We start from the raw sequence: 24080 nt of genomic DNA on the forward strand, positions 1-24080 counted from the left end.
GATAGGGTTACTAAAACCGGGAAACGAGCTGTCTGTTGTTGCAAGGGTCTTTGTCTTTGGCATAAACAAAAGCACACCAAATGTCAAAAGTTTATTTTTCCATTAACACAATGATAAAAAATAAATGAATATGCATAATAAATACATTATAAACTATACAACTATGGCATTTGCTAAGTTTTTGCTTTGAAATGTAAGGACGCAAAGATTAGTCAGTTTTGTTTTTAAAAAATCTGTCAACAGAACCTTCTTTTTACATGATCAGCAGTGCAAGCTTTAATATACTTTGCTAGAACATTCAACTTAACACTTAAGGTGCATAAACATAATTAAAACTAAAAAAGATCATGATTCATTTACTCAATGATTTACTCATGTTAAGCAGGACTTATGAAAAGGTTGTGGCTACAAAGGTCAAGCACGTGGTGTTAAAACTCAGTCTTGCTCACGTGCAAAGGTGTTCTTTTGAATCAAATCTGTGTCCCTGTGGAAATTTACAGTGCCTCAGACGTGGTGTTTTGAAGTTTCTTCAGTTGCACAGCAAAATGCCAAGGTGAAATCCTTAAGCCCCTTCTTAATCATTGGATATATACTGACTGTACACAATACTGGTTTCCTATATGACAAATGACTGATAAGTATTCACTCTTGTGCATGTTCATTTAAATTACTTTCATCCATCTTAATGTGACTTTGGAGACACATTTACAGGTTCACTCTAATGTTTCCATTCGATGAACTAGTCAGAAAAGTCCACACTTTACTGCTGTTACTTTGCACATGGAGGATCCAACAAAGCACCAGTTTTAGTAGGAGACGAAATCCAGCCTTCCTGCCCGGGTCTGTAAACAAGGGCCAAATATGCTGTTTTCTGGGGGGTTATAGAGTGTTTTCGAGCTTATTGCAGTTATTCTGGAGTCCATAAAAAAGTTTTAACATGGGGCCATTGATAACAGCAGTAATGAGCGCCACAGTAGACAAGTCAGTACATAAAAGTATGGAGTAAGCAGGACCAGAACACCTCTGACCAAACCATGTTGTCTCTGTTCTTGAAAGTCTATGGTTTTTTGATGGCAGCCTGAATACCCTCAATAAGTTTGTTGCAAGGCTGGAGGGGGTCGTACTCTGCAAAGACGTGACACACATTTCCCATGCTAGCCTCAACACCTTTGGCCACAAAGCCAAACATCCTGTCAAGACAAAAAAACAAAAACAAAACATGAATAAGTGAGTACAATAATCTCTGAGCACAGTTTAAGAGATATAAATCTGAGGAGTTGTTGAAACTTGACTGTTTATTATTAGTTCTTCCTAGGGGGATTTTGCAGTTCAAGTCGAGGTGTTGATTGTTGAGTCTCAATCACTAGACACTAAATATACACGCAAGAAATTTTAGGCTATCCCAATGGCTGAGTCCCAGCACCAACAGAAATTCTCCATATCTAATAACCTTGGAATGAGATTCAACAAACATCTATCGTCCCTTATTGTATCATTTTGATTATTGAAAGCGATTAGGATTGCTGAGTGTTACCTTGCTCCAAAACTGCAACCTTTCACCCACCTGCCAGGGTGAAAAAGACAAAGGTTTGACATGAACAAAATGATCTCTGAAGACTGAAAACTTGAACTAATTTAGAATAAATAGAAGCTACTTCTACAAGATAATAACATGTTTTATATTTACAGCCGACTGTCTGGATCTTCTCCACTGTAGCTGAGAAGATGAGCAGGGTAGTGGCGCCTGAAGAAGAGCCTGTGAAGAAGTTAGAATAGTTTTTACCTCGCTGTTGCAGAAAAAGCAAATTCAACAAACTAGATGCGGTTGTGCACAGCGTGAAATCTCAGGGAAGGTGCAACTATATGTGTCTTCTCTTACTTCCTGTTGATATCTGTCAGTGTAACACCCTTCAAAGACACCTTCATGTTGACAATTGCCGGTTTGAGGGAGCCAGCAGCCTTTTCAAGTGTGGAGGACACCGCCTTCCGCACTGCACAAGGCCCTGAGAGCATCTCGATGGGGACGGCATTCAGGTAAACAAAGTTGCTTGCTGTGAAAAGCACACGCATTTTGAAGTTTTGTTACAAACAGATGGTTAATGCCATATATTATACAGATGGATACTAAAATTATACATCGTATAGTGTAGGATGATAATTACTTTGATGGACAAAAATGATGCATAATTGAATTTAAATTTACTGTGTGTACTTTCGTTACATACAATTAAGACACACTACATATATTGCATTTGTTTATCCATAAAACATGGCTTAGATAATTCAAAGTAGCCACAAAATGAAATGAAGCCAATAATAAAATTTTACTGTTTTTATATTTACAAGGAAATGCCCACAAATATGACAAATGTATCATTATTATTATTAGTAGTAGTAGAAGTAGTAGTAGTAGTAGCAGTAGCAGGAGTAGCAGTCGTAGAAGTTAGTAGTAGCAATTTCGATTTAGTGTGCTGAGCCTTTCCATTTTGGAGGCACAAAAAGCAGCACAGCGAGTCTCTGGAAACTTGTACGATCCGGACTTTTGATTGGAATGATTGGAAACACCTGTGTTTACCCATATTTCTTCTCGCCAAGATGGCCAGCTGTCGTGACATTCTACATCTGGCATTCATTGGAGGTACTGACTAAGATGACATGGACGCTAATGAATAATGAATTGTTTAATAATGATGCTAATTAAAAGAGCCTGTAAATCCAAAAAAGGAGGTTGTACGTCATGACATGTAAGCTATCGATTTTAACTTGTCTATCTTCTCAAGGAAGTAACTAGCTCGCTAGCGTATGTTTAATTAGCTATTTCAGCTGACCTAGTAGCAGGTAAAATACACTTTACAACCCTGAACTTCTGCTACAAGGCTACCTGCGTGTACAACGACATCTAGTGGCGCTTAAAGTAAGTAAGCTAGCATTACGAATTTAAGATGAGACTGGAATTTTTCCTTTAGTGCTCTGTTTATTGCTTTACTGTGCATATAGACGTCTCTACTGTGGTTTCCTTTGGTAATGTAAAAACTAAACAAATGTAAACGTTGTTGTGGTTGTGTGTGTGTGTGTGTGTGTGTGATGTATTATATTTGTACATATGTAAATCTTTCGTCACCAATATTACCCACCTGTTCTATTTCTTTCCTCTGATGCTGGTTTGTCGTTTGTCTTTTCCTCTGCTGCACCTACATCTTTGAATAGTACATGAGAAATTGTGGTTGTTTGTTTTCTTTCACACACAAAAAATGAAACTTCAATTCAATAAGATCCTACCATGGAACTGAAGCAGTAATTTGCACGGTAATGCATATTGAGAAATAGTGTGCTGGTAGACCAATGCAGACAGGCTTCCTGCAAGACACAAAGTCAGAGCACAGCATTTTTGTTGACTCTTTGGAAAATTTAGTTGTTTTGATTCACACCACGTACTGGCACCACGCCTGACATCATTTCAGATGTGTCAGTGCCACACCTCCAGTCTCTGATTAGGAGGAGAAGCCCCACCACACACCCGTGGAAGTCATAGCTTTAAATAAAGAAGTCCCAGACATGGTTGACTCAGATCTGGAGTGGCAGTTGCATCACTTCCAAGTGCTGAAAAAGTTGATTTACTCACCAAAGTATGGCTCCTGTGAAGAGCCTTTGACACGTACGCCCTTGGCTGATGACTCGATGAGGAAGTGCCGGACAAGTGCTGAACCATTCTGCTCTGTAGCAATGAATGTAAAAGTGAAAATTATAATGAGTAGATATACAAATACTGAAAAAAAGACTCATGGCTAATGCTGACAGTTTTTTGTTTGATGTTTTGTACTTATTCATGCTGTGTAGCCTCTTTCCAGTATGCAGAGAAAGTGACATAGGTTTATGAATCTCATTAATGAATCACATTTTATTAAAAATGTTGCATCAGATGTATTATTTCAATGTATCACTGTATAGTCAGGATAATTGTGCTTGTTTCTTTTTTTCTTCAGAAGGTAGCTGACAAAACTAATAATGTGAAACGGATAGGCAAAATAAGTATATTTGTATATATAAAGTATTTGATTTGTTCCCCTGACCAAACTAAAATCCACTAACTAACACACTACCCACTTGCTTTCTTGTCCTGCTTCCCGAAAAGAACGGAACAAACACGGATCTGCAAATGAGGTAAACCTCCAAATTGTTTCGTGAGTGAGGTCCATTTCCCTCCCTCTTTTGAGTGCTTACAGTGTCATAAACAGCTGGTTTTCTTTTGTGTTTACGCAGTGTTTACTGTGGGTGGAAAAAATGACAGCACTGTCTCCTGCCTTTCCACAAACAGCTGGACGTGACCTTTCACATCAGCAGGGTTGAGTAAGGGATTCTCTGCAGTTCTCAGACGTATGGGGACATCATCTCCACCACTGCAGTGTGCTCTCATTGTCTGTATTTGTGTTTTTGTGGCTTCTTTCCTTCCTCTCCTGTCTAAACATTGCCCTGACCTTTTGATTCAAAGGGAGTCATTATGCCCAGCTCCTGTGCCTAGTAAAAGTTTACCTGGGTGGGTGGCAGTGGCGGTGTGGTTGGCGGAAGTTTGATCCACCTTCATGGCCAGACCGAAACTGCCTCTGTAGGAGGTGCTGTCCCTCACCACAAACGTTCCTGCTTCCTTGTCCTTCACCATGGCCTCCGCTAGAGTCAATTAAAAATGGCAGAAAACAACTGTTTACCCCCGTCACTGTGGGGCACCAAGGGATAAAATAATCCCTTTTGTAGCTGTCATGCCTGTTGAATCATAGGAGAAACTCTCACCTTCAGCCCTGTTTACGTGAGGTCGGAACCAATACTTTGAAGTGTCCATGACAAATTTCATTGATGGTTGGCTTCCATTAAAACTGGCTTGGAAACCTACACAACCAGATAAAAATGTCAGTGTGACCGTAAAAGTTCCTTCGTGCCAGCTGGCTCTGGGCTTAAAAGACTGCTGGGACTTACTGTGAAGAGGAAATGGTTTTGAGTTGGAAACTGAGTTGGTCTGCATCAAGTCATTTTCCGGTCCAGGAGACTGAATTTGCAGATCTGGCTGTGGAGCACCGTTGACTAACAGCACAGGAATATCAGTCAGAGAGCCAGAGAGTGAGGCAGGGCTGCTCTGTACTCCTTGCTGAAGAACTTGCTGGCCTGGTCGTCTCACTGAGGACTTTTCTGGGCTGCGCCTGTTGTCAAATGTCCTCGTTCTTGAGCCATCACTGAACGAGCCTGATGTGCATGTGAGGATTGACTCTGGAGAGTCTGCGTCTTCGCTGGCCAGGGACAAGTTGCTATGCAGGCAGAAAGAGAAACAACATCTTATCCGTCTGTAAATGTTGACATCAACTAGAGAGATTTCTTTCTTCCTTTATCGTAAACTTTTTAAGAATGTTAGAGCAACATCATAGACCAGCAGTCAGTTTGTCGTTTTAGGGAATAAAACATTCTACATGTGTAGATGGCACATTTAGGAAAATGATTGTGGGAGTTTTACCTCCCCAGGATGTAGCTGGTGTCTGAGCATGTTGACATGGACAGGAGTGAGGAAGCACTGTTCCTGTTGGGGTTGGACAGTCGCAGGGATCCTTGGCAAAACGGTGTATCGTTTTTTGGTGAGGGAATTCGTCGGGGTGCGCTCCCGCATGGTAGCGGAGGCAGGGAGGACGAAGGGGAGCCCGAGAACACTACTGTGCCATGAGGACTGCAGCTGAGAGGGATGGGGATGCAGGGTGAGGAGGAAGGGACTGAGATGGAAGGGGAACATCCTCTTGGAACCAACACACAGTTGGAGACATCTTCATCTGAGCAGGAATCATCTGTGGAGAGGAAAGGGTCATGTTGTGAAGTACGCGTGAAACACTCCTCCCTCTTCTGTGTTTTTTCTGGCATTACGCTTTGGTTTGGGCTTGGCCTCCATGTGTAAACATAGCTGAAAAAACGACTCTGCTAGACATTCACATTTCTCATGCAGGTAACAGCACGCAGAGCACAGCTCATTTTTCCTCTCTTAAAACTGAGTGTACATTTCTTGTAATGATATTTAATCATCTGGAGGAGTCTTGACTTGTTACTGTGCACCCTTGGATCTGGTGCTTAGCACTGAGTAGGTGTATACCTGTGGTTCATGCATGAGCCAGACCTCTACAACCAGCGTTGCATAACGTGTAATGTTTATACTCAATTACAATGTCTGTCCGTAGGCAGTTGGCGATTGTTTTTGGGGATAAATGTTTCTGGTTTTTGATGTTATGAACTCAAACTTTTGTAGCGTCTGATCTTTCATGGCTGTCAACAAACTTCCTGCAAACTATGTGGCTTGAACGTACAACCATATTTTTCAATAAAAGATTAAACAGGAAGTCCAACCTTGTGCTTTGTTGCCTCAGGTGGTAAGAAGCCCCTGTACCATCACCCTGTACTGTGCCTACCCCAAGTGCCTCTTTTTGTCAGTAGTTGTGCATGCGTTGGGTGTGGCACAGGTCTGGGCAGTAATCCCAGAACAGCTGGGAATTAGCACCAATAAATCTATTTCAAAAAGACACTGTAGATTTCCAAAACCCGAGGCTATTTAGTTGCTTCATCAGCGTGATTGTTGCTTTGGTATGCTCTGTATCACTCTTCTGTTACATGAATGTTCTGTTGTCCTTAGAGGCACTTTGTCACTGTGTTTTACAGAGCTAAATGACATGAAAGGTCACTGAATGTAGAGCACAAAGGACTTCTAAAAAAATACTAACTGGCTCTCTGGCCACACTGTACCTGTAGAAGTCCTGGTACATGAGGAACTTTGGTTAACTTGAATAGGTTCAAATGTGGGATCCAGTTCCAGAATGAGTCGGTTGAGATTATCCAGGGAGATGTCAAGATCAGGGTCTCCATGGTCACCGCAGGGGTGTGGGCTGACAGTATCATGGGTCTGCTCCAGGTGAATAGTTTGTCCCACCCTTAGAACGTGATTGGGCATCATGTGCGTCATGCCTTCAGCTGTAGGCATCATGTTATACGAGCTGAAAGATCTCTGGAAAGGGAAGAGATAGAATAGAGGGAGATCATTTACTCTGTCCTTGTTTGCTTTTGTCCACTGTTTCTCCCATGCACTCACTCATGGAGCATAACAAACTGTGAAACACTCTCACCAGTATACAACAGCCATCACTGCAGGGCCAGGCTGTTTGTATTTGACACCAGACACATCATCATTAGCATAGTGCACAATAGATAGTCAGGTGGTCACAGATATTAATGGTTTGACTGCAGACAGCCACAGTATATGAAAGTATATTTGCTCTATTTCCTTAAGCTCCCCCACTCCTCCAAAGATCAGATCACTCTGAACATAGATCATTGAGGTTAAGAGTTAAGAGTGGCTCTTAACTGCAGGGACAATTAACAGAGTTAAAACTGAGCGACTGGCTGGGGTTTGTCGCCTTTGCCGTTTGCCCTGGTCAAACCCCTGGGGGGTCGGGGGGGGTCTGGGTTCTGGGTTACCCAATGAGGAATGGATCAACACCTTTTATGACCAATTGAACTTTCTCCGTCCAGAAAATACTCTTTTTGAATTGGTCTTCAACACAGCTCTGCAGATTGTGCCTTTGGTCCCAGTTATTCCAGTAAAACCCACACTTTTTTTTGAGCATCCTGTGAAAGCCGTCCTTCCGTCTGTTTGCAGACAATGAAGCTTTTTCTTGATGATTCAGAGGCTACTTTTATTTTCCCTAACCCTGTAATGATGCCGGTTAAGGGAAAGGAGAGACAGAGGCTGACTTGAATAGAGATTTTTTTGTCATGAAGATAATCAAATTTGGAAATTTCATTATGACTTTCGAAACTCCCAAAGCCTTTTACAGCATGAATGCAAATATGATGACGTCATTATATCCTGAACTACAGGATCAGGAATCTTTTCAGAATGTGAGCTGAAATGGAGGACACGCTTGATGAACGCACGCTTAAGGGCTCACTTGCTGTTAAAATCTGCCCGAAGAATTGTTCAGGAATGGGTGTGTCACAAGCCAGTGGTCAGATCACGCCGTGTCCCAGACCATGTGTACACATTAGGCGTGGTGCGCTTGTGACTCACACAGGTGATTTTGTGGTTGCCATGACTACATTAATGTTTCTCTCAAACAGACAAGTCTGTGTGGTATTTCTAAAAGGTTGTCTACAAGTGCTTAGTGAGCTAGTGCTTTAAATAAATAAATACATAAATAAATAAATACAGTAATCTCGAACATTTTTCATAAAACTCTGAAACAGTGTACCATTAAAACACAGTTGACATTGTGGCAGTAATGTTATCATAAGCATAACAACTCCATTAGTACATGCATTTGGAGCAGTAGAAAGTACTTTACCACAAGGTTACTATCACCCTGCTAAGTCTGCACTGACAAAAAGGAATATTTGTATCAAATAAAACCAACAGTCTTTTTGACAGATCCTGTCTGATTTTACTGTGACTGGTATTTTCAATGCTCAAATATAATTCTGATGAAAATATTTTAAAAATATATATCTTACCTTATATTCTCAGGACTCTACCGTTGTAAGGCTGTATCAATCTCACACCGTTTACTGTTTTACTTTGACATGGAGTCAGTGGCATGGTTTTATTAATGAAATCCCAACCCCTTTCCTTGTGAACCTATCAGTGGTGAGGATGTCTCATGTCTGAATCTGCAACCTGTGATGTCACTTGGGCAGGTTTACAACAGAACTTTGACACATAAGATTGTTTACAAAGAAATGACAAATAAATATCTCCCACGTACCTTTCTCAATGCACGTGCTTTGGAACAGATTCAATTTTGCACACCAGCAGAGTGTCCTGGGGGGAGCCTGACTATAGCAGTAATTAGCGTTTACACGGTTGGTAGGTGTAGATATAGGTTTATGTTTAGTGGGTTTACCGTGGATAGAGTCTGCGGTTTCGGAATATGTTATGGTCTTGGTTTTGGTTTCTTTGACAAAACACTTTAGAACACTAATGTAATGCTTTTCTTCTCTTGCCAATCTTGAACATTCCTGGAAAAAGAATGCAGGGAAACGTTTGACGAGTTTGTGCCTGTCTCTACAGCTTTATAAGCTTTCACTTCTCTTTTCTGAGAAGTGAAAGCTTATAGACTATATGTCTACTGATGTCTTGTATTGGTATTTATTTTGATATTGATATGAATTTTGAGCTGAAGGGGCAGAGAGTTGTCATTATTTCATTCATTCAATGCTTTCTACCTCTACATTAGTAATAGCCACATACACCTGATGTAGGGGGATGGAAATGTTTTAGCTTTTTTTGGGCTGCACTTTTTCCAGCCCATTTCGTCAATAATGAATCTTGCCTTGTATTTCAGATAAAAATGTGTATCACCAAAAAAAGATTTTTCTTCTAAGCCAATATACATTGACAATGTAGACTATAGCCAACTGCAATTAGGTGCATATGAAGCATGAAGCATGTGAAATAGGAAATTTGCTAGTTCATTTCTATTGCGTCTTTAACACATATTTAGCTTATGGTGAGAAGCACACTGCAAACAATGTAAACAACAATCTCTGTTGCACATACTTATGGTTATGCATTTAGACTTAAGCAAGTTATTCCATAAAAAAAAAAGAAAATGCCGTTTGAATCAAATATTTGTTCAGTATGATTTTATTTCTTCATAAGATTACATGCAAAACACTACGTGAAAAAGTAAGAGAGAGAGGAACAGAATAGTTTGTTCACGTAATGTAATATAAATGATTGAGTGCATAGTCATCATAACAGTTTTGTGAATACATGAGTTCATTTTTTACATTAATACTGAATTTCTTAGAATACTGTACAGTGTGGCAAACACAAATTAAAAACTAACCCTAACCCAAACAAAAAATAGAGCATTTGTGGAAAACAATGCATAGACCTTCATTATGTCTTGAGATTGGACACAGTCGTGTCTTCCAGATGTGCCTTTTTCATTGCTGATAAGCCACCTCACAAAATGACATCTGGGTGACACTTCTGACAGAACAGTCTGTCAAAACAGTCCTGGAAAAACCCTCTTGTCTCTCATTCAAGAAAAGGACAAAGCTGCTATTTGGGTAATATATGTAAAGAAACATGATTCTGGAAGACTTTAAATGACAATCAATAAATTGTTCCATTGTCCATACTGGAATGGTCTTAAGGAGCAAATGTTGTGGTGCTCTCTGTATCAGTAAAGCCAGAGCTCCTCCTCCTGCTGCAGGTATACCTGAAGAACCTCTCCTGGCTCAGGCAACCCCAGTCCTTTAATAGCTTAAAGAGATCATGGCGAAACTTGACGCCAATAAAGGCATAGACAAATGGGTTTAGGCAGCAGCGCAGAAAGGCCACACACTGGGTGACGTCTGTGACATATAGGAGATTGTTCTCATAGTTGCAGTCGTCAGTTCCTCCTTGTGCTCCGAGCATTGTGGTCCAAAATAGGACCACGTTGTAAGGCACTTGGGTAGCAAGGAATACAATGACAACAGCAAGTATCACCTTGATTGCCTTGTTCCGCTCAAAGCTGCGGGCCTGGTAAAGGGTCTTGATGATACTGCTGTAACAGATGCAAATTATAATTAGTGGAAGGGCAAATGCAAAAACCATCTGGCTCACTTGGATTTTGAGCCTGAGTGGATCCAAGCTGTTCAGGTAAGGTGTGCAGGTGTTGTTGTGGATCGTGGTATACATCAATTCTGGCATGGAGAAGATCAGCGCCATCACCCAGATGACGGTAGATGACACCTTGCTAATAAATAAGGCTTGATAACGGTGGCGGTGAGCAGATACAGCCTTTGCAATAGCGAAATAGCGGTCCACACTTATGGAAGAGAGAAGCAACATGCTGCTGAAGAAGCTGACCTTGTAAATTGTATGCATGGCCTTGCACAGAAAGAGGCCCATTACCCATTCTGCCATGCCGTTAGCTGCCCAGAACGGGAGCGATAAAGCAAAAAAAAGGTCAGCGAAGGATAGGTTGAGCAGATATACATCTGTCATGGTCTTGAGTCGCTTGAAAGTGAAGAAGGTGAATATGACGAGGAGGTTCCCTCCCAGTCCCAGTAAGCAGATGATGGAGTAGAAGGTCGGCATAAACCAGAGGCGAAATTGCTTGTTAGATTCTTTGACACAAAGCACAGGATATGCACTGTAATCCAAAGTGGGGAGGGAATAGTCAGCATAGTCAGTGTCCTCATTGCTGGTCTCATTTGAGGTCCTGTTTTGCACAATGGGAAGCTGCAATCATAGACATATTGAATCATTAAAGGCAAGGCAAAAGTCAAGCATAAGAAGTCCATATCACATGCATAAAGGCTAAGATACCTATGTTGCATTACCCCAAATAATATGATTTGTAGTGCATCTCTTAACACTCACTTCCTTAGAGGAAATGGTGGTGGACTTTGGAGAAGCCGTGGTTACTTTAGCAGCTGTTATATTGACCACTATTAAAAGCAATGGTGGTTGTGTTGGCTTTCCTTACCAGATACTTGAGGATGGTTTGGGCAGTCATCGTAACAGCTGGAAAATGCATTGAAATCAATATTATTCATCAATATTCTTAGACTGGATAGGCAGACATTGATATATTGTAGTGAATTTCTGTTTTTTACTTTCACACATTTGTCCATAAAAGGTTGAACTGTCAAAACTATTGACTTTTATCATTAATTTATTCAAGACCATAATAAGTGATGTTTTCCCTCTGGCACCGCAAAAGTTTTAAAAATTAATTTAATGAAAAAAACTTTTGAATGGAATTTACATGAACATGATGCCTCACACCAAAAATAGAGAATTAATATTTAAGTTCTTCATTAAAGTGGTTGTAAATACAACTGCTGTTGTGCTAATACTTGAAAGGAAAAAAAATCTAGTGATAGATAAACAGGATATGGATTTAGAATTTTTGCACGTGACACAATTTTGATCAGAAAAAAAAAATCTAAATTCCTTTATATTACATTTTAAAACATGTTCTTGGTTGATTCTCATCCATTTTAGACTCACAAAACGTTTTAATCACACAATTGTTTTTTTTCCAATGAGGTACTCACCAGTGACAGAGCACGAAGCGTGGTGTGCTGCAGGTACAAGCCACAGAACACATTTGAGTTAAATATATTGGTGGTGGTTTCCTCTTGTTGAACTGAGGACAAAAAAAAAAAGTACTTCCTTTCGATAGCATGTGACAGTGATCCGGCACAGAGTGTGGACTGGAGTTAACACCTGCAGTAAAAGGTTTGGTTTAATAGATACTGTTACAAGATAGTTACTAACTTATTAGATACTCATAAAACCTTTTAATGAAAGTTTAATATCAATTCTGACTACTTTTAGGATAACACTGGCCGGTCCCTTTTCTCATTACATCTTGCATGATTTGCAACCACTTTTGCCTTCAGATTCTACGCTTCTTCTTCGCAGCGTAGAATCAGTAAAGTGCTGGAAGCTCACCATGAAAGTATCATGCAAGTGCTGCAGATTGGTTGACTCCCTATTCATCCATTCATGGCACATATCTCCCCTTGCATGTGCTCTATTCAATTGAGATCTGGTGACTGGGGACCATTTGAGTACAGTGATCCCAGATGGGGGTGTCGGCACACTGTGGTCAGAAAGGGATGTAGGCTTTGGTGTCCAAATAAGGCTCAGTTGGTACTAAGGGTTCTAACCGTTGTTATGAGGTAGAATGGATCCATGTGTTCATTTTGTTCATGTCAAACTGACCCTAGCATGCAAACACTTTTCTAATGTTCTTTTGATTAATTTTGGTGAACCTGGGCAAATAGTTGTTATAGGTTCAGTTTCCTGTTCTGCTGGCAGGAGCGGCACCCTTTGTAAACGCAGGATATGGCAGTTTTTTATATGTAATAATGTTTTTTCTATTTTATGTCCTTGGTAAAGAAAAAATATTATTAAAGAGTTGTTCTTGTGGATTAAATGGGAGGGAAATCACTGAATAAATGGAGGTTGAGAGAAGTAAGGAAGGGCTGAGGGAAAGCAAGCATCGAATGGTTGTTTGCTGTCGGAAGGGGAAGGTGTTGCATGAAGCGGTCCGACCTGTTAGCCACAATAATAAAACAATAACAATTGTAATAGTGACATAGTGACTCAGAGCTGAAGGGAATACTGGTAATGAGTAATTGTCTGCAAGTGATGAGAATCACCAGGTGTGTGGGTGGAAGGAAGTTGTTCCAAGTTTTCCAACACAGGGTGTTTCTCAATCCTAAAACACCTCCAATCACGAGGTGGTTTGGAAGGATTATAATTTTAAATTCTACACATGGCGTGCATCATGAACGTCGCGTGCCACAAACAACATGTTAATCCCTGTAATGTGCTGAAGATCGGTGAGACAGACCTTAAGCATCCAATTGTTCAACAAAATCAATAAACAAAAATGTAAATGAAATTATCTGTAAACTACGCGCCTCAGTTGAAATGAAAACAAAACTCAGCCTTTGCTAAATTGTTCATCTGAGTGTTTGCTGTTTTGAAACACAAAACACATAAATAACTGAAACGGTAAATAATAAAGGTAATTGGCTGTGTTTTTGTAAAGATACACTATCTTCTGTCTTTGTCTGGACAGCAGACAGGGTGGTAAGTACCTACCCTCGTGTGTACCATCTAGCAAGAGCTCTGCACACCTGGATCTGTGGTTGTGGTTTGTAGTTTTCACTCAAACAGCACAAACCACACTGCATGAAATGAAGCAAGCTGCAACATAGAAGGGTTTCTGTCAGATATAAGCAGAATCACTAATAAATCTCAAAAGTACACTAAAATTCCACATTACAAGACCACGCTGAAACTTTCATGCTCAATCACATCAACGTCCCCTTCAGACAGTGTTTTCACTGTGACAATTTTCACACTCGAGGAATGGCAAGTTTGGTACTAAAAACAGGAAATCAGAGCAATTCCCCTTTATCTTACCCACTTCCCTTACCTGTACTCTGCAAAGAACAAATGCAAAATGTGCAGGCACACGTGCTACGAAACCCAGTTTGGCACCACAAACAAGTGCAAGAAGTAGCTCATGGTATAAAAGTTTATTGGTATAAATATGTAAAAGGAAATTCATTTTAAGACTGCATGTTTATCACTGTTCTCTAAGCTGTTGTTTTTGTTTTAACATGAAAATCCATGTTTTGGCAAACCTCGTTACACTGTGTACACAATTACAGTACATCTCGATCAGGACACAAATGTTCTAAGCATACTGCTTTTGATTTGATTGACAGCTAGCAAAACTTGAGAACACTGGTAGTGGAGCATTGTACAGCATTGACAATCATGTGGTATTGTAATGGATGGACTAGGCCACGCCCAGGGAAACCAATACACAAGTATCGTAAAAACGCATATAATAAATAACAAAAATACCTACCACTAATGACTACAAACTCCTGAGACAATATTGTCACTGTAATACTGATACAGAGAGTAAACAAAAAAAATCTCCAGGCAAAGAGATGGTCACCCTGCTCCACTCTCCACAAATTGTCAAATCATTGTAATAAAACATGCAAAACTAACAATAAAAGCATCAATGACACTACATTACAAAGGACAACGTTAAATATAACACTGCGCAATGTTTATGAGACTTTTTTCACTTCATTTGCTAGGCTTAAGTTGTGGTGTAGCAACTGCCAGACATAGTGCTGGGATATGTATCAATATGTGCTGAAGAGGGCCCTCTGGGGTTCTTCCAAATAGCAATAAAGCGCCTTTTGACTGGCTTTTTGTGGTGCTGTTTGGACAGAGCAACTGCTTTGCTGGCTGGCCTCAAGTGCTTTGTTGTTATTTTGTATTGAGCCCATGTTTGAACATCAGGCCTTTTTTCTTTGAATCATCCCAAACCAGTTTACCTTGAGCTTGGTAAGAAACTTTGCCCATCGTAACGCTCTTCATTTGATTAGGCAAACTGAAGTGTCACTCTGCAACATGTCCTAGCAAAGGATGATTTTTGAGGCAGGTAGATGTTTATGACAGCCTTTCACACCACAGACAATCATGCGCTGCACTCAGTGTGCTGCTCGTGCTTTCCCGAGCGCCTCTGATGGCTCGTTTGCTGGGACGTCTTCTGTCTGGGCAGAGGTGGTTTCCGACCCCGTGTTGCTGTCACTGGTTCCTTCCTCCATGGCTCCTTCCGGGACAATCTCCTTGTCCTCTGGCGCTGCTTCCTCACTGGCTCCTTGTGTCTCAAGCTCCTCTGATGCTTTGGACTTTCCTAGGTCAAGACACAAAATAAAAAAATGTGAGTCAAATGGCCAAAAAGGAGTCCACAAAGCGAAGCTCTGTATCGCTCACCTGCTGTGTCTGTGGTGTTAGACTGGGCATCCTCACCCTCCTTGGCGCTACCTTGGCTGAGAGAGTTTTGATGGGACTTGTTGCCATGTGTTGCACAAATGTGTTTTTCTTCTTCTGCCAAGACACACGTTGGAGTGTCTCTCACTCCTCTTTCCCCTGCATCCTTCTCTCGTTCAGCAAGACGCTTGCGGGCTGCCTCTTCCGCTGCAGCGATATCTGCAGAAATCTTCTCCATGTCTACCTCCACCTTCATACAGCACAACTTCAAAGCACAAAAAGGGGAACTCGATGAAAAAAAGAGACTGCTGCCAACTTAACCATGCTTTACATTACGTGAGCATACTTTTGAAAATAACAAAGGATTATTGCCAAGGATTGAGTGCATGCTTTTGCTTGTATTATAGCACGTGTTCAATCTTGAAATTGCAGCTTTTTTTTTAGTTGAGGGTGTGTCGTACGAGGTGCCGTAAGAAGGATAAGTGGCGCCACCTGTTGAGACCAACGGACAATGTTTTTACCTGCACAGTGCTGCTTTTAATTTCACACAAAGAGTTATTAGCTGTAGTACTAAATGATGACATCTACGCGATAGCCAGAACATGTGGATTGTGTTAGCGGCAGCTGCTGACTATGAGGCAGCCACAAACTGGTGCAGAACCGCAGGCTCACAGTGCACTGTGAAACATGCAACTCAAAGCTTGCATGAAAATAAGAAACAAATCTGGTTGATGTTATAAAAAAAAAACAACAACCCCGATTTACCCGTTTAAGTTCATTTGTAAAAGACTCTGTGGCTTCGATGAATTTTCTCTTTTTGTCCTGGTGGCGATCTTCAATCTGAAGCAGCTCTGCTTCCAACTTTCTCTGAAACACATCACACAAAACCTTAAATTAGACGGTCTGCTTGCAAATACTAGCCCCATCAATATCTGATGACCACAGAGGTTAATCATACCTGGTGCACCATTAAAGACTGGACCTGGCGTTTGAGGACCTGCATGCGAGCAGTGGTAACTACCGAGCGCACATCTGGGACGACACTCTCGCTGAGGATCTCACTGATCAGGCGGTGGTTGCGTTGGAAACGTGATGCAGCCAAGTGCTTAATTGAAAACCCATCGTCATAATCTGAAGACATGAAAGACATCTGACTTGTTAGAATAGTCCCGGGAAACATATTTGTGGCACAAACGTAATCACCAAGTGAGACCTACGGCCTTGGCAGACCATGGCACAAGTGGTACAAAACCAAATTATGAAAATACTGCTGTATCAGGACCGTATAAACATAAGGAGGATATTGCTCAATATTTACACCGAGTTAGAGTTAATTGAGGGGCAATTATGTCAAAATACATCCTTCAGCAAAGCAGGGCAGTTAGTGTTAGGTGAATGGAACACGGAGTTAATTATAACCCACCATAGGTGCACAGTTTGGGATCAACAGTTTTTATTCAACAACAAATGTCTTTACTTTGTCCCCAAATGCATTTTTCTTTGCCACTGATTAGAAAGGATGACGGCACGAGAAGGATTGAAAATAAAGTTCATCTAGATGTTTCTTAAGATAATGATTCCTAATAACACTTTCTGAACTTGAACATATACTTCTTCTATATCATGTTTGTCAGTGGATAGATTGGAGGTGAAATTAAAGTTAAGAAAAAGAAGAAGCTAAATTTCAAATAAGAATATGAAATCCAGCATTATTGTTTGTTCACCATCACAACAGAACAGGAGTGACTTTTTTAACTGAGGGATAGAACTTTTATATATTTCATTTCATCTCACATTCTAACACTAAAATAATCTGGAATGAAATACAATAATATTGATAACCACAATTATTCAGTCTGTTTTTCCTTTTCTGAACAGTGTCGCAGCATCTCCCTTCTACTTTTAAGTTGTTGTTTTGTCCATTTAAAGCATCTTTAAAGCATGAGCAATGGGTATTTTTCTCTCTTTTAGTTCTGGCTGAATAATTTATCTCTATGTGCACTGTTATGATTTTGTGAAGCACACTGTGCCAGAAAACAGGTTATGGCAGCAGCTTAGAGTTGGATTTCTGACTGGCTTAGCCTTTAAATATGTCTACACCGGCATAGCTAAATCTTACTTAATTATTGACGTACGTGCAGTTTGTAGAGAACACAACCCACTGGGGTACCACCTCAGACATTTTTTATGGTCTTGAGTGTTTCGAAATAGCAAATTGGTTTTATCAGCAGTTTTCCTGTACATCATTATCTTTGACTGTGTCCCAGCCAGACCCAAGACAAGCACCATTTCCTCGATGTGGGTGTAACTCAAAAGCTGTCTTCTGGCTGGTGTGTCTCGCGTATGTGCGTCACTCCTTAAAACAACAAAGTGAAGAATGTAAATTTTGTAATTATGTTGTGACCAATGCCAAGAATACCTACAAGACGTAAACTGCCGAACAAAAACAAAGGCAAATTTTGTTCCATTGTGCATCTTAAAAGCAGAAATGGCCATTCAAAGGTAGCATTAACGTAAATGTGGATTGTTGTTGCACCGTAGGAGGAGGGGAAAAGATAACAGTCTCTGGGTGTGCGGACTTGCTGCTCTGTGTGGTCGAGCTGCAGTAATTACAGCTCTGTCACGGTGCTCTAAACCTTGGGAGACAAAGCATTTAGCTGAGTGGCCTTACCATCTGGATCCTCCGCTGGCTGAATACTCATGTAAGGTTCACCCTTGTCCAGTCTCGACTGCCTTTGTCGGCTCTCCTCTTCCAGGGCTGCCTCTGCCCGGCTTTTTGCATTGACGTAAGCCAGGTATGCTGGCGAATTGTGATAGGCTTTCAGGCTCTCATTATACTCAATCTAAAGCAGAAGAGATGATGGGAATACCAAGGAAACAGACAGGGCAGGCAGAGACAACAGGTTGACCACTGCTTTCATTCAACTTCATTTGGATAGGAAGGAAGGTTTACTCAGAAATGATCGGAAGGAAGAAATGATGACTGGAGGGACCCACAACTGGTGGAGGCACATCTACAGGTCAGCTATCAGAAAACACCCGAAACACTCTTCGTACAACAACCAACCTTCTCTGCTTCGTAGTCATTCAAATAATCCTGTTTCTCCTCATCAGTGAGGTCCCTCCACATGCCACCGATTATCTTCCCAATTTCCCATAGCTTCAGATCGGGATTGGAGGCTTTTACTTGATCCCAAACCTGGTGATGAGAACCAGACATGGGTGTGGGGTTGGTTTGGATTGGAGGGGCTTTAAGTGGTTATCTCTTTGCAGAGAGGTCACAAACCAGAGGAGGCCGTGTGCTTTAAACTCAATCTCCAAGATGATAAATCCCACTAAGAGCTGTGGACAGTCCTAGCTAAGTCCTTGTATAAATCTGGCTTCACTCCTACCTCAGTAAACGACTATAAGAGACTGAAACATGATGACAATTCTATACTCTGAGCTGATGAAATTAAATCAATTAAAGCAGAGCATTCCTGACTTCCAACAGACAACATTGCGATTATAAATTTGGCAATGAAATATTGAGCGCTTACCTTGCGACTATATCTCATATATGGCATCAATGGCTTATCAGGTGGCTTGGGAGGCTTTGGGATATTTATTCCAGAGGAATTCTGCTAAACAAAGAAAAGGGACCAAAGGGCTGCTGTTGAGTGATCAGGCAATCAATCAAGTGCTTATTAAGTTTTGCCGAGAACACCCTGTGAAATTCTGATTAGGTTTATTGATGTTTGATCGTATAAGAACCTATCGAAATGACAATAATGGTAAAACATGATAAGCATTAAATGAAGTTAATGTCAATTTACGATATGATTTAATGAATATAAATTCACACAACCAGAGACCCCGCAGAGAAATAATGCTGTTGGTAAAAAAAAAAAAAAAAAAAGGAAAGAAAAAAGAAAGAAACCCCAAAAATCCAACTTAAGCTGCCATTTGCACATAATGCCATTATCACAGTCAGCCAACCACAGCTTGCATGCAGTGATTTAATTACTGCTCAACAGCCAGAGCCATGCCGAGCTGCGGGTCTGTAATGCCATGGTAACACTGATGGCGTGGGTTACTTAACATGGCTGTCAGAAATGCGGAATTTGAAAGGAAGGTGGTAATTGCACACACATACACACACACACACACACACACACACACACACACACACACACACACACACAAACACACAGATGGACTGGTACCAGTCTGCACTGTGATGGAGGCAGCAGAGTGGAGTTTAGAACAACACACATTTCAGATTCAGTCTGTAAATGTGTTAAGTTAGTGAATTATAAGTATTGTGTATAATAAACTCAATATCCTGGAGCATATACTGTTTAGAAGGAGTAACACAAAACACAAGTGATCTCACTGCCCTGGACAAAGATATTATCTATGAAGTGAAAACCTCAATGCTTTGCTTGCAGAATTTTGCGCGAGTCTTTTTCTTTGACTAAGCCAAACCTAACTGTTGAGGTCTAAACATTCTCCATTTTTGTCTGCCAAATGTTTTTGGTCACCTTGTATTAATCTGTGTCAATATTCATACCGTTACCCGACTGTTGTTGCTTTGGCTCCCTCCAAGTCTGTAGTTGTTGTAGGCAAGGTGGCTGTATGGGTTGTAGCCCACAAACCCGGTATTGTTGGGCATTTGCTGATGGAAACAAATGAGACAGAAATACGAATTAGAAATGATGTCAAAGAAGGAGGGGAAGGGTAGCAAAGAAATAAACTAGGACAGTGAAAAATAAAGAAACTCCCATCCATGCCAGCACAATAAGGTGTGTATAATGCATATCGGCCTGTGCTATTAGCTTGGGGGTCAGTAAGCCATTTGACACTTGGATTCAAGATATGTTCAAAGCTGTGCAAAAAAAAAAAGTCTAACCTCAATGAAATGAACAAGGAATGGCCAGAGAATATTTGATTAGGCTTTACTTACAGTAGTTGGGGCAGGGGGAGGGGGAGGGGCATAAGATGGTCTCTCTATTATGAAAGAAAAAGGACAAATTAAACCTCAGTATCAAACACAATAACCGCCTCAAGCACTATGGTATTACAGGGTCACAATTGTCAATAAAACGCACCCTACAGTAGTGATGCTTTGTAATACTGAAATAAAAACAGTCGAAGGACAAACCTACAACTCAAACGTTGAATAGGTTTAAACAGTTATGCCAATGTTTCTGAATGTTTATTATGATGGCGCCGTTTAGTAAGCGGTTGAGATGTAGGTAGGTAAAGCAAAGGATGTAGGTAAAGCAACCTTTCTTACTTGACATGTCTGCAAAGGGGAGTGAGGTTTCACTGCGTGCCGAGCTTGGGCTCTGCAACACAGAGGGAAAAGTATATTTGTGATGAAATTTTAACCATGGAACTGACGGGATTATTTCTGGAAAGAGGAGCGGTTCATACAATAAGAGACAGAGATGCTGAGAAATGCCCGTGAGACAACAGGGCTGGCTAACTGCGCCTAGTACTGACGTTACCTTTAAGTTACGTGAATAATGACAGTCTCTCGGTATAAAGTACTGGATCACAGTGTTAAAAAAAAAAAAAAAAAACAGCAGGCCATTTGTGTAATCTATGGGGAGTGTGAGGATTATCGTGTTGACTTAAACTGGTACGCGATATCTTTGAAATCCGTTGACAATGGGCAAATAGCTGCAGCGACTCCCGTCAGGAGGGATTGGTGTTGCAGCTCTGAGTAAAATGCTAACTGCATTACTAAATGCGTTCGGTGACCGAGTTCGCAAGCTTCGCTAGCGTGGTAACGTTCGTTTGTTTCTTGTTGCTCAGTTTGTGCGTGTATATAAGAAATACACGCCTATAAACATATGTAAGGCAATAATAAGACAATGCTTGGTCGAACACTTGCTGGTTACACAGCTTCGCCTGTCAGCTAAATAAAAAGAGGACGCTAGTGACGTTTCATTAGCATGCAACGTAAAGTCAAACCGACACGAATTATATATTTTTTTAAAAATTAAAAAATAATAAAAATCGAATTCCCCAAGTGGACAATGTCAAAAATGCGTGCAGATAATGCGCTGGTCCAAAAACTCACCCTTAAACCCTTGTCCCAACCACAGCGGGGTACGCTGTGGCTTGAAGGGGAAGGCTAGCAACCGAGCTAGCAAGGAGAAACGGTCCCCACAATAAACGAATGAAACGGGGTCCACTCCTAAGATTCCTGCAGAATCTTCCAGAATTGCACCCCCACCCTCTCCTCATTACAGCTGTTTCTTGCCTCGACGCCTCCGCTCGTCAGCTGCCGCGGCAGCGGCTTCGGCATCACAGGCGCAAAACGAAACGAGTCCACAGAATCATTTTTTTCCCCCCCTGGAAGAATAGTCATTTCACCAGCGAGAAACGAGAAGACGTTAAATAAAGAAGTTATTGGTCAGAATTAGAACACAGTCCAATCACTGTTCACACAAAACGGTAACCTTCATTGTCACTTGAATCCCATTATGCTTAAACGGTGGTTTTTGTTGTTGCACATCTTCCCAGAATACAATGACTATCTTTTGTTTTGCTTTGTTGTTGTTTTTTAATAAGTTGCTGCCTGTATTTTAGAAGGGGGAAACTGTATTATGTCACCACACCAAAAGTTGTGTTAGACATGCTTTACAACCTTCTAAATCTTTGAGAAAAATAAAGGTTACCCTATTCACTGCTCCCTTGTTTTGAGAACTGAAATACTTTGCATTCTTGGTCACATTGTGTGAGAGCTGCCCAGGTCAATAGTTTGTAATAGTGTGTTCACCAGAGATAACAGTCGAAAGCCTGTGGGATTTAGCCTACACCTCTGTCCTGAATCTCTGTCCAGCCTGAATGGTGCTTGTTTTGGATTTGTTAATTGATTGTGTTCATTGTGACCCTGTTACTTTTATGTTTGCACACTTGAGAGCTTACTTTAATTTCGCTTGAATGGCATGCCATGCAGACACTTTTGTTATGTTATCCGCAGGTGGGATGCCTCTTTTCATTCCCCAATCAATAATTATTGGTCTGAAAGGTCTGATGGAGTGGGGCCTGGACCCTGTCGAGCAGTGGACACCTGTCATAGAGCACATCTGGAGGTAGGATGGAGGTCACATGCCTCCTGTAAGCTACTGTGCAGACTTAAATACAGACACTTACACTGGGCCCCCCAGCCACAGCTGCGGGATTGTGGATGCCCAGAGGCAGGACAGGGTCTGTGACATTTTGAATCACCCATAAAGCTGTTCTCGTAATGCATATTTAGACCCTGTTCTTAAGCCTGTAGAGCTCTTCAAAATAGGCTCAGGCAGTGGAACTAAGTGGACCTGAAAGTTTACTCTGTTAGCAGATGGTGAAGGTGTTTTTAAAAGCCATTGTATTCACATTGTTGTGATGTATCATTCCCAAGGTATTCACCGGACCAAAACCTTTAGTTTTAACAATGACCTCACGGTTTAATCTGCTGTCACAGTACGCTCAGAAGTTTATACTCCATTTCAATGTAATATTAAATAATGCATGTGTGAAATAAGTCACAAAATACACAGGATATTTCTTTCGAGAATATATCTACACACCACAACCAAAGAACTACACATCAAGAAGACATTAATAACACCATAAATATGAAGCACCTTCAATTTTAAAAACAAAAATTCTACAGTCCAAAATATATATAAATCTTGCTTTTTGCTCTCTGATTTTAAAATAGTGCATACACGCTGCACAACAAAAAGGCCCCAGTCATTATTATAGCTGATTTTTTTAAGCTAATTCTTCAAACCAATGTTAAGGGAATAGTTTAACATTTTTGTCAAATTTGCTCCCATGAACAAGTTGTAATCTGCACATTCACTACACTATGAAATAATAATGTAACATTATGAAAAAGAGTTGTTTTAAGGCAAATGGATAGCTGGAACTACATTCCAGACATACAAGCTGATTTCAAAACTTCCTTTATCAAAACAATACATTTGCTGAGAAGAAGCCGACGTCTGATAATGGTGGACTTTGTGATGGATAGCGATGATGGATTGTTTTCTAACCAAAAATCGGAGCGTTATTTATGTTAGTATCATTATTTCATAGCATGGATTTGGATACCCCAAATCTCAGAACAAGAGTTATGATAATTAAAGGAAATGCTGCTCATTTGACTGTATAGATTATGGCAAATGTTGAATTTGGCAAATTGTTGAACTATTCTTTTTTTAAGTAATTGCATTTACAAAAAAAACTTCCTTTGACTTGTACTGTACATTCTGAGCCGACAGTGGGGTAAAAAAGTATTTGGCAGCCATCGATTCTGCAAGTTGTCCCACTTAAAAAGATGAGAGAGGTCTGTAATGTTCATCATAGGTACACTTCAACTGTGAGAGACGGAATGTAAAAGAAAAATCCAGGAAATCACATTGTGTGACTTTAAAAAAAAGAAAAATACATGTATATATATATATATATATATATATATATATATATATATATATATGTATATATATATGTATATATATATATATATATACATATATATACGTATACATATACATATATATTTACATATACATATATATAAATATATATATATATACATACATATATATATATATATATATATATATATACACATATATATATAGATAAGTATATATACATATCTATATATATACATACATACATACATACATATATGTATATATGTATATATATATATATATATATATATATATATACATGTATTTTTCTTTTTTTTAAAAGT

General features: G+C 40.3%; 3 protein-coding genes across 11 annotated transcripts; all 3 read right to left on the reverse strand.

Moving 5' to 3' along the window:
* Window positions 1-228: 228 nt before the first annotated feature.
* On the reverse strand, window positions 229-9059 carry LOC142894250 (tensin-4-like). The gene is made up of 13 exons (XM_076035520.1): window positions 8524-9059; window positions 6763-7021; window positions 5498-5819; window positions 4969-5294; window positions 4786-4881; window positions 4531-4665; window positions 3623-3715; window positions 3280-3357; window positions 3135-3197; window positions 1880-2051; window positions 1688-1756; window positions 1535-1564; window positions 229-1190 (listed from the first exon to the last, which is right to left on the reverse strand). Exons 2-13 carry the CDS (start codon window positions 6998-7000, stop codon window positions 1058-1060), a joined length of 1755 nt encoding a protein of 584 aa, XP_075891635.1. The 5' UTR covers window positions 7001-7021; window positions 8524-9059; the 3' UTR covers window positions 229-1057.
* Window positions 9060-9639: 580 nt separating this feature from the next.
* On the reverse strand, window positions 9640-12231 carry ccr7 (chemokine (C-C motif) receptor 7). The gene is made up of 3 exons (XM_076035591.1): window positions 12070-12231; window positions 11496-11533; window positions 9640-11248 (listed from the first exon to the last, which is right to left on the reverse strand). Exons 2-3 carry the CDS (start codon window positions 11523-11525, stop codon window positions 10169-10171), a joined length of 1110 nt encoding a protein of 369 aa, XP_075891706.1. The 5' UTR covers window positions 11526-11533; window positions 12070-12231; the 3' UTR covers window positions 9640-10168.
* A 1824-nt stretch (window positions 12232-14055) lies between these two features.
* Window positions 14056-21672, reverse strand: LOC142894292 (SWI/SNF-related matrix-associated actin-dependent regulator of chromatin subfamily E member 1-like). 9 transcript variants are annotated; one of them, XM_076035577.1, is made up of 11 exons: window positions 21402-21672; window positions 20610-20661; window positions 20277-20320; window positions 19884-19988; window positions 18871-18954; window positions 18399-18530; window positions 18003-18174; window positions 16290-16462; window positions 16097-16198; window positions 15335-15596; window positions 14056-15254 (listed from the first exon to the last, which is right to left on the reverse strand). In XM_076035577.1, exons 2-11 carry the CDS (start codon window positions 20614-20616, stop codon window positions 15049-15051), a joined length of 1287 nt encoding a protein of 428 aa, XP_075891692.1. In that variant the 5' UTR covers window positions 20617-20661; window positions 21402-21672; the 3' UTR covers window positions 14056-15048. The 9 variants fall into 9 exon arrangements, with proteins under 9 accessions (XP_075891692.1, XP_075891699.1, XP_075891685.1 ...); XM_076035584.1 differs by having other exon boundaries at window positions 18871-18951; window positions 19890-19988; window positions 20601-20661; XM_076035570.1 differs by having other exon boundaries at window positions 19890-19988; window positions 20601-20661.
* Between the last annotated feature and the right edge of the window lie 2408 nt (window positions 21673-24080).

This window comes from Nelusetta ayraudi, unplaced genomic scaffold (genome assembly GCF_046127955.1).
Source record: "Nelusetta ayraudi isolate G7.1 ecotype Tasmania unplaced genomic scaffold, CSIRO-AGI_Nayr_v1 ptg000004l, whole genome shotgun sequence".
NCBI lineage: Eukaryota > Metazoa > Chordata > Actinopteri > Tetraodontiformes > Monacanthidae > Nelusetta > Nelusetta ayraudi.

What these genes read in the sequence shown, in the direction of transcription:
- LOC142894250 (XM_076035520.1), bottom strand. Translation starts at nt 7,000, where the DNA reads ATGATGCCTACAGCTGAAGGCATGACGCACATGATGCCCAATCACGTT. An exon ending in TCACGTAAACAGGGCTGAAG is followed by an intron (nt 4,666 to 4,785) that starts GTGAGAGTTTCT and finishes AATTGACTCTAG; the next exon opens with CGGAGGCCATGGTGAAGGAC. An exon ending in TTCACAGGAGCCATACTTTG is followed by an intron (nt 3,358 to 3,622) that starts GTGAGTAAATCA and finishes TGTGTCTTGCAG; the next exon opens with GAAGCCTGTCTGCATTGGTC.
- ccr7 (XM_076035591.1), bottom strand. Translation starts at nt 11,525, where the DNA reads ATGACTGCCCAAACCATCCTCAAGTATCTG. An exon ending in AAACCATCCTCAAGTATCTG is followed by an intron (nt 11,249 to 11,495) that starts GTAAGGAAAGCC and finishes CTATGATTGCAG; the next exon opens with CTTCCCATTGTGCAAAACAG.
- LOC142894292 (XM_076035557.1), bottom strand. An exon ending in GCCAGCGGAGGATCCAGATG is followed by an intron (nt 16,463 to 18,002) that starts GTAAGGCCACTC and finishes TCATGTCTTCAG; the next exon opens with ATTATGACGATGGGTTTTCA. An exon ending in AGTCTTTAATGGTGCACCAG is followed by an intron (nt 16,199 to 16,289) that starts GTATGATTAACC and finishes GATGTGTTTCAG; the next exon opens with AGAAAGTTGGAAGCAGAGCT.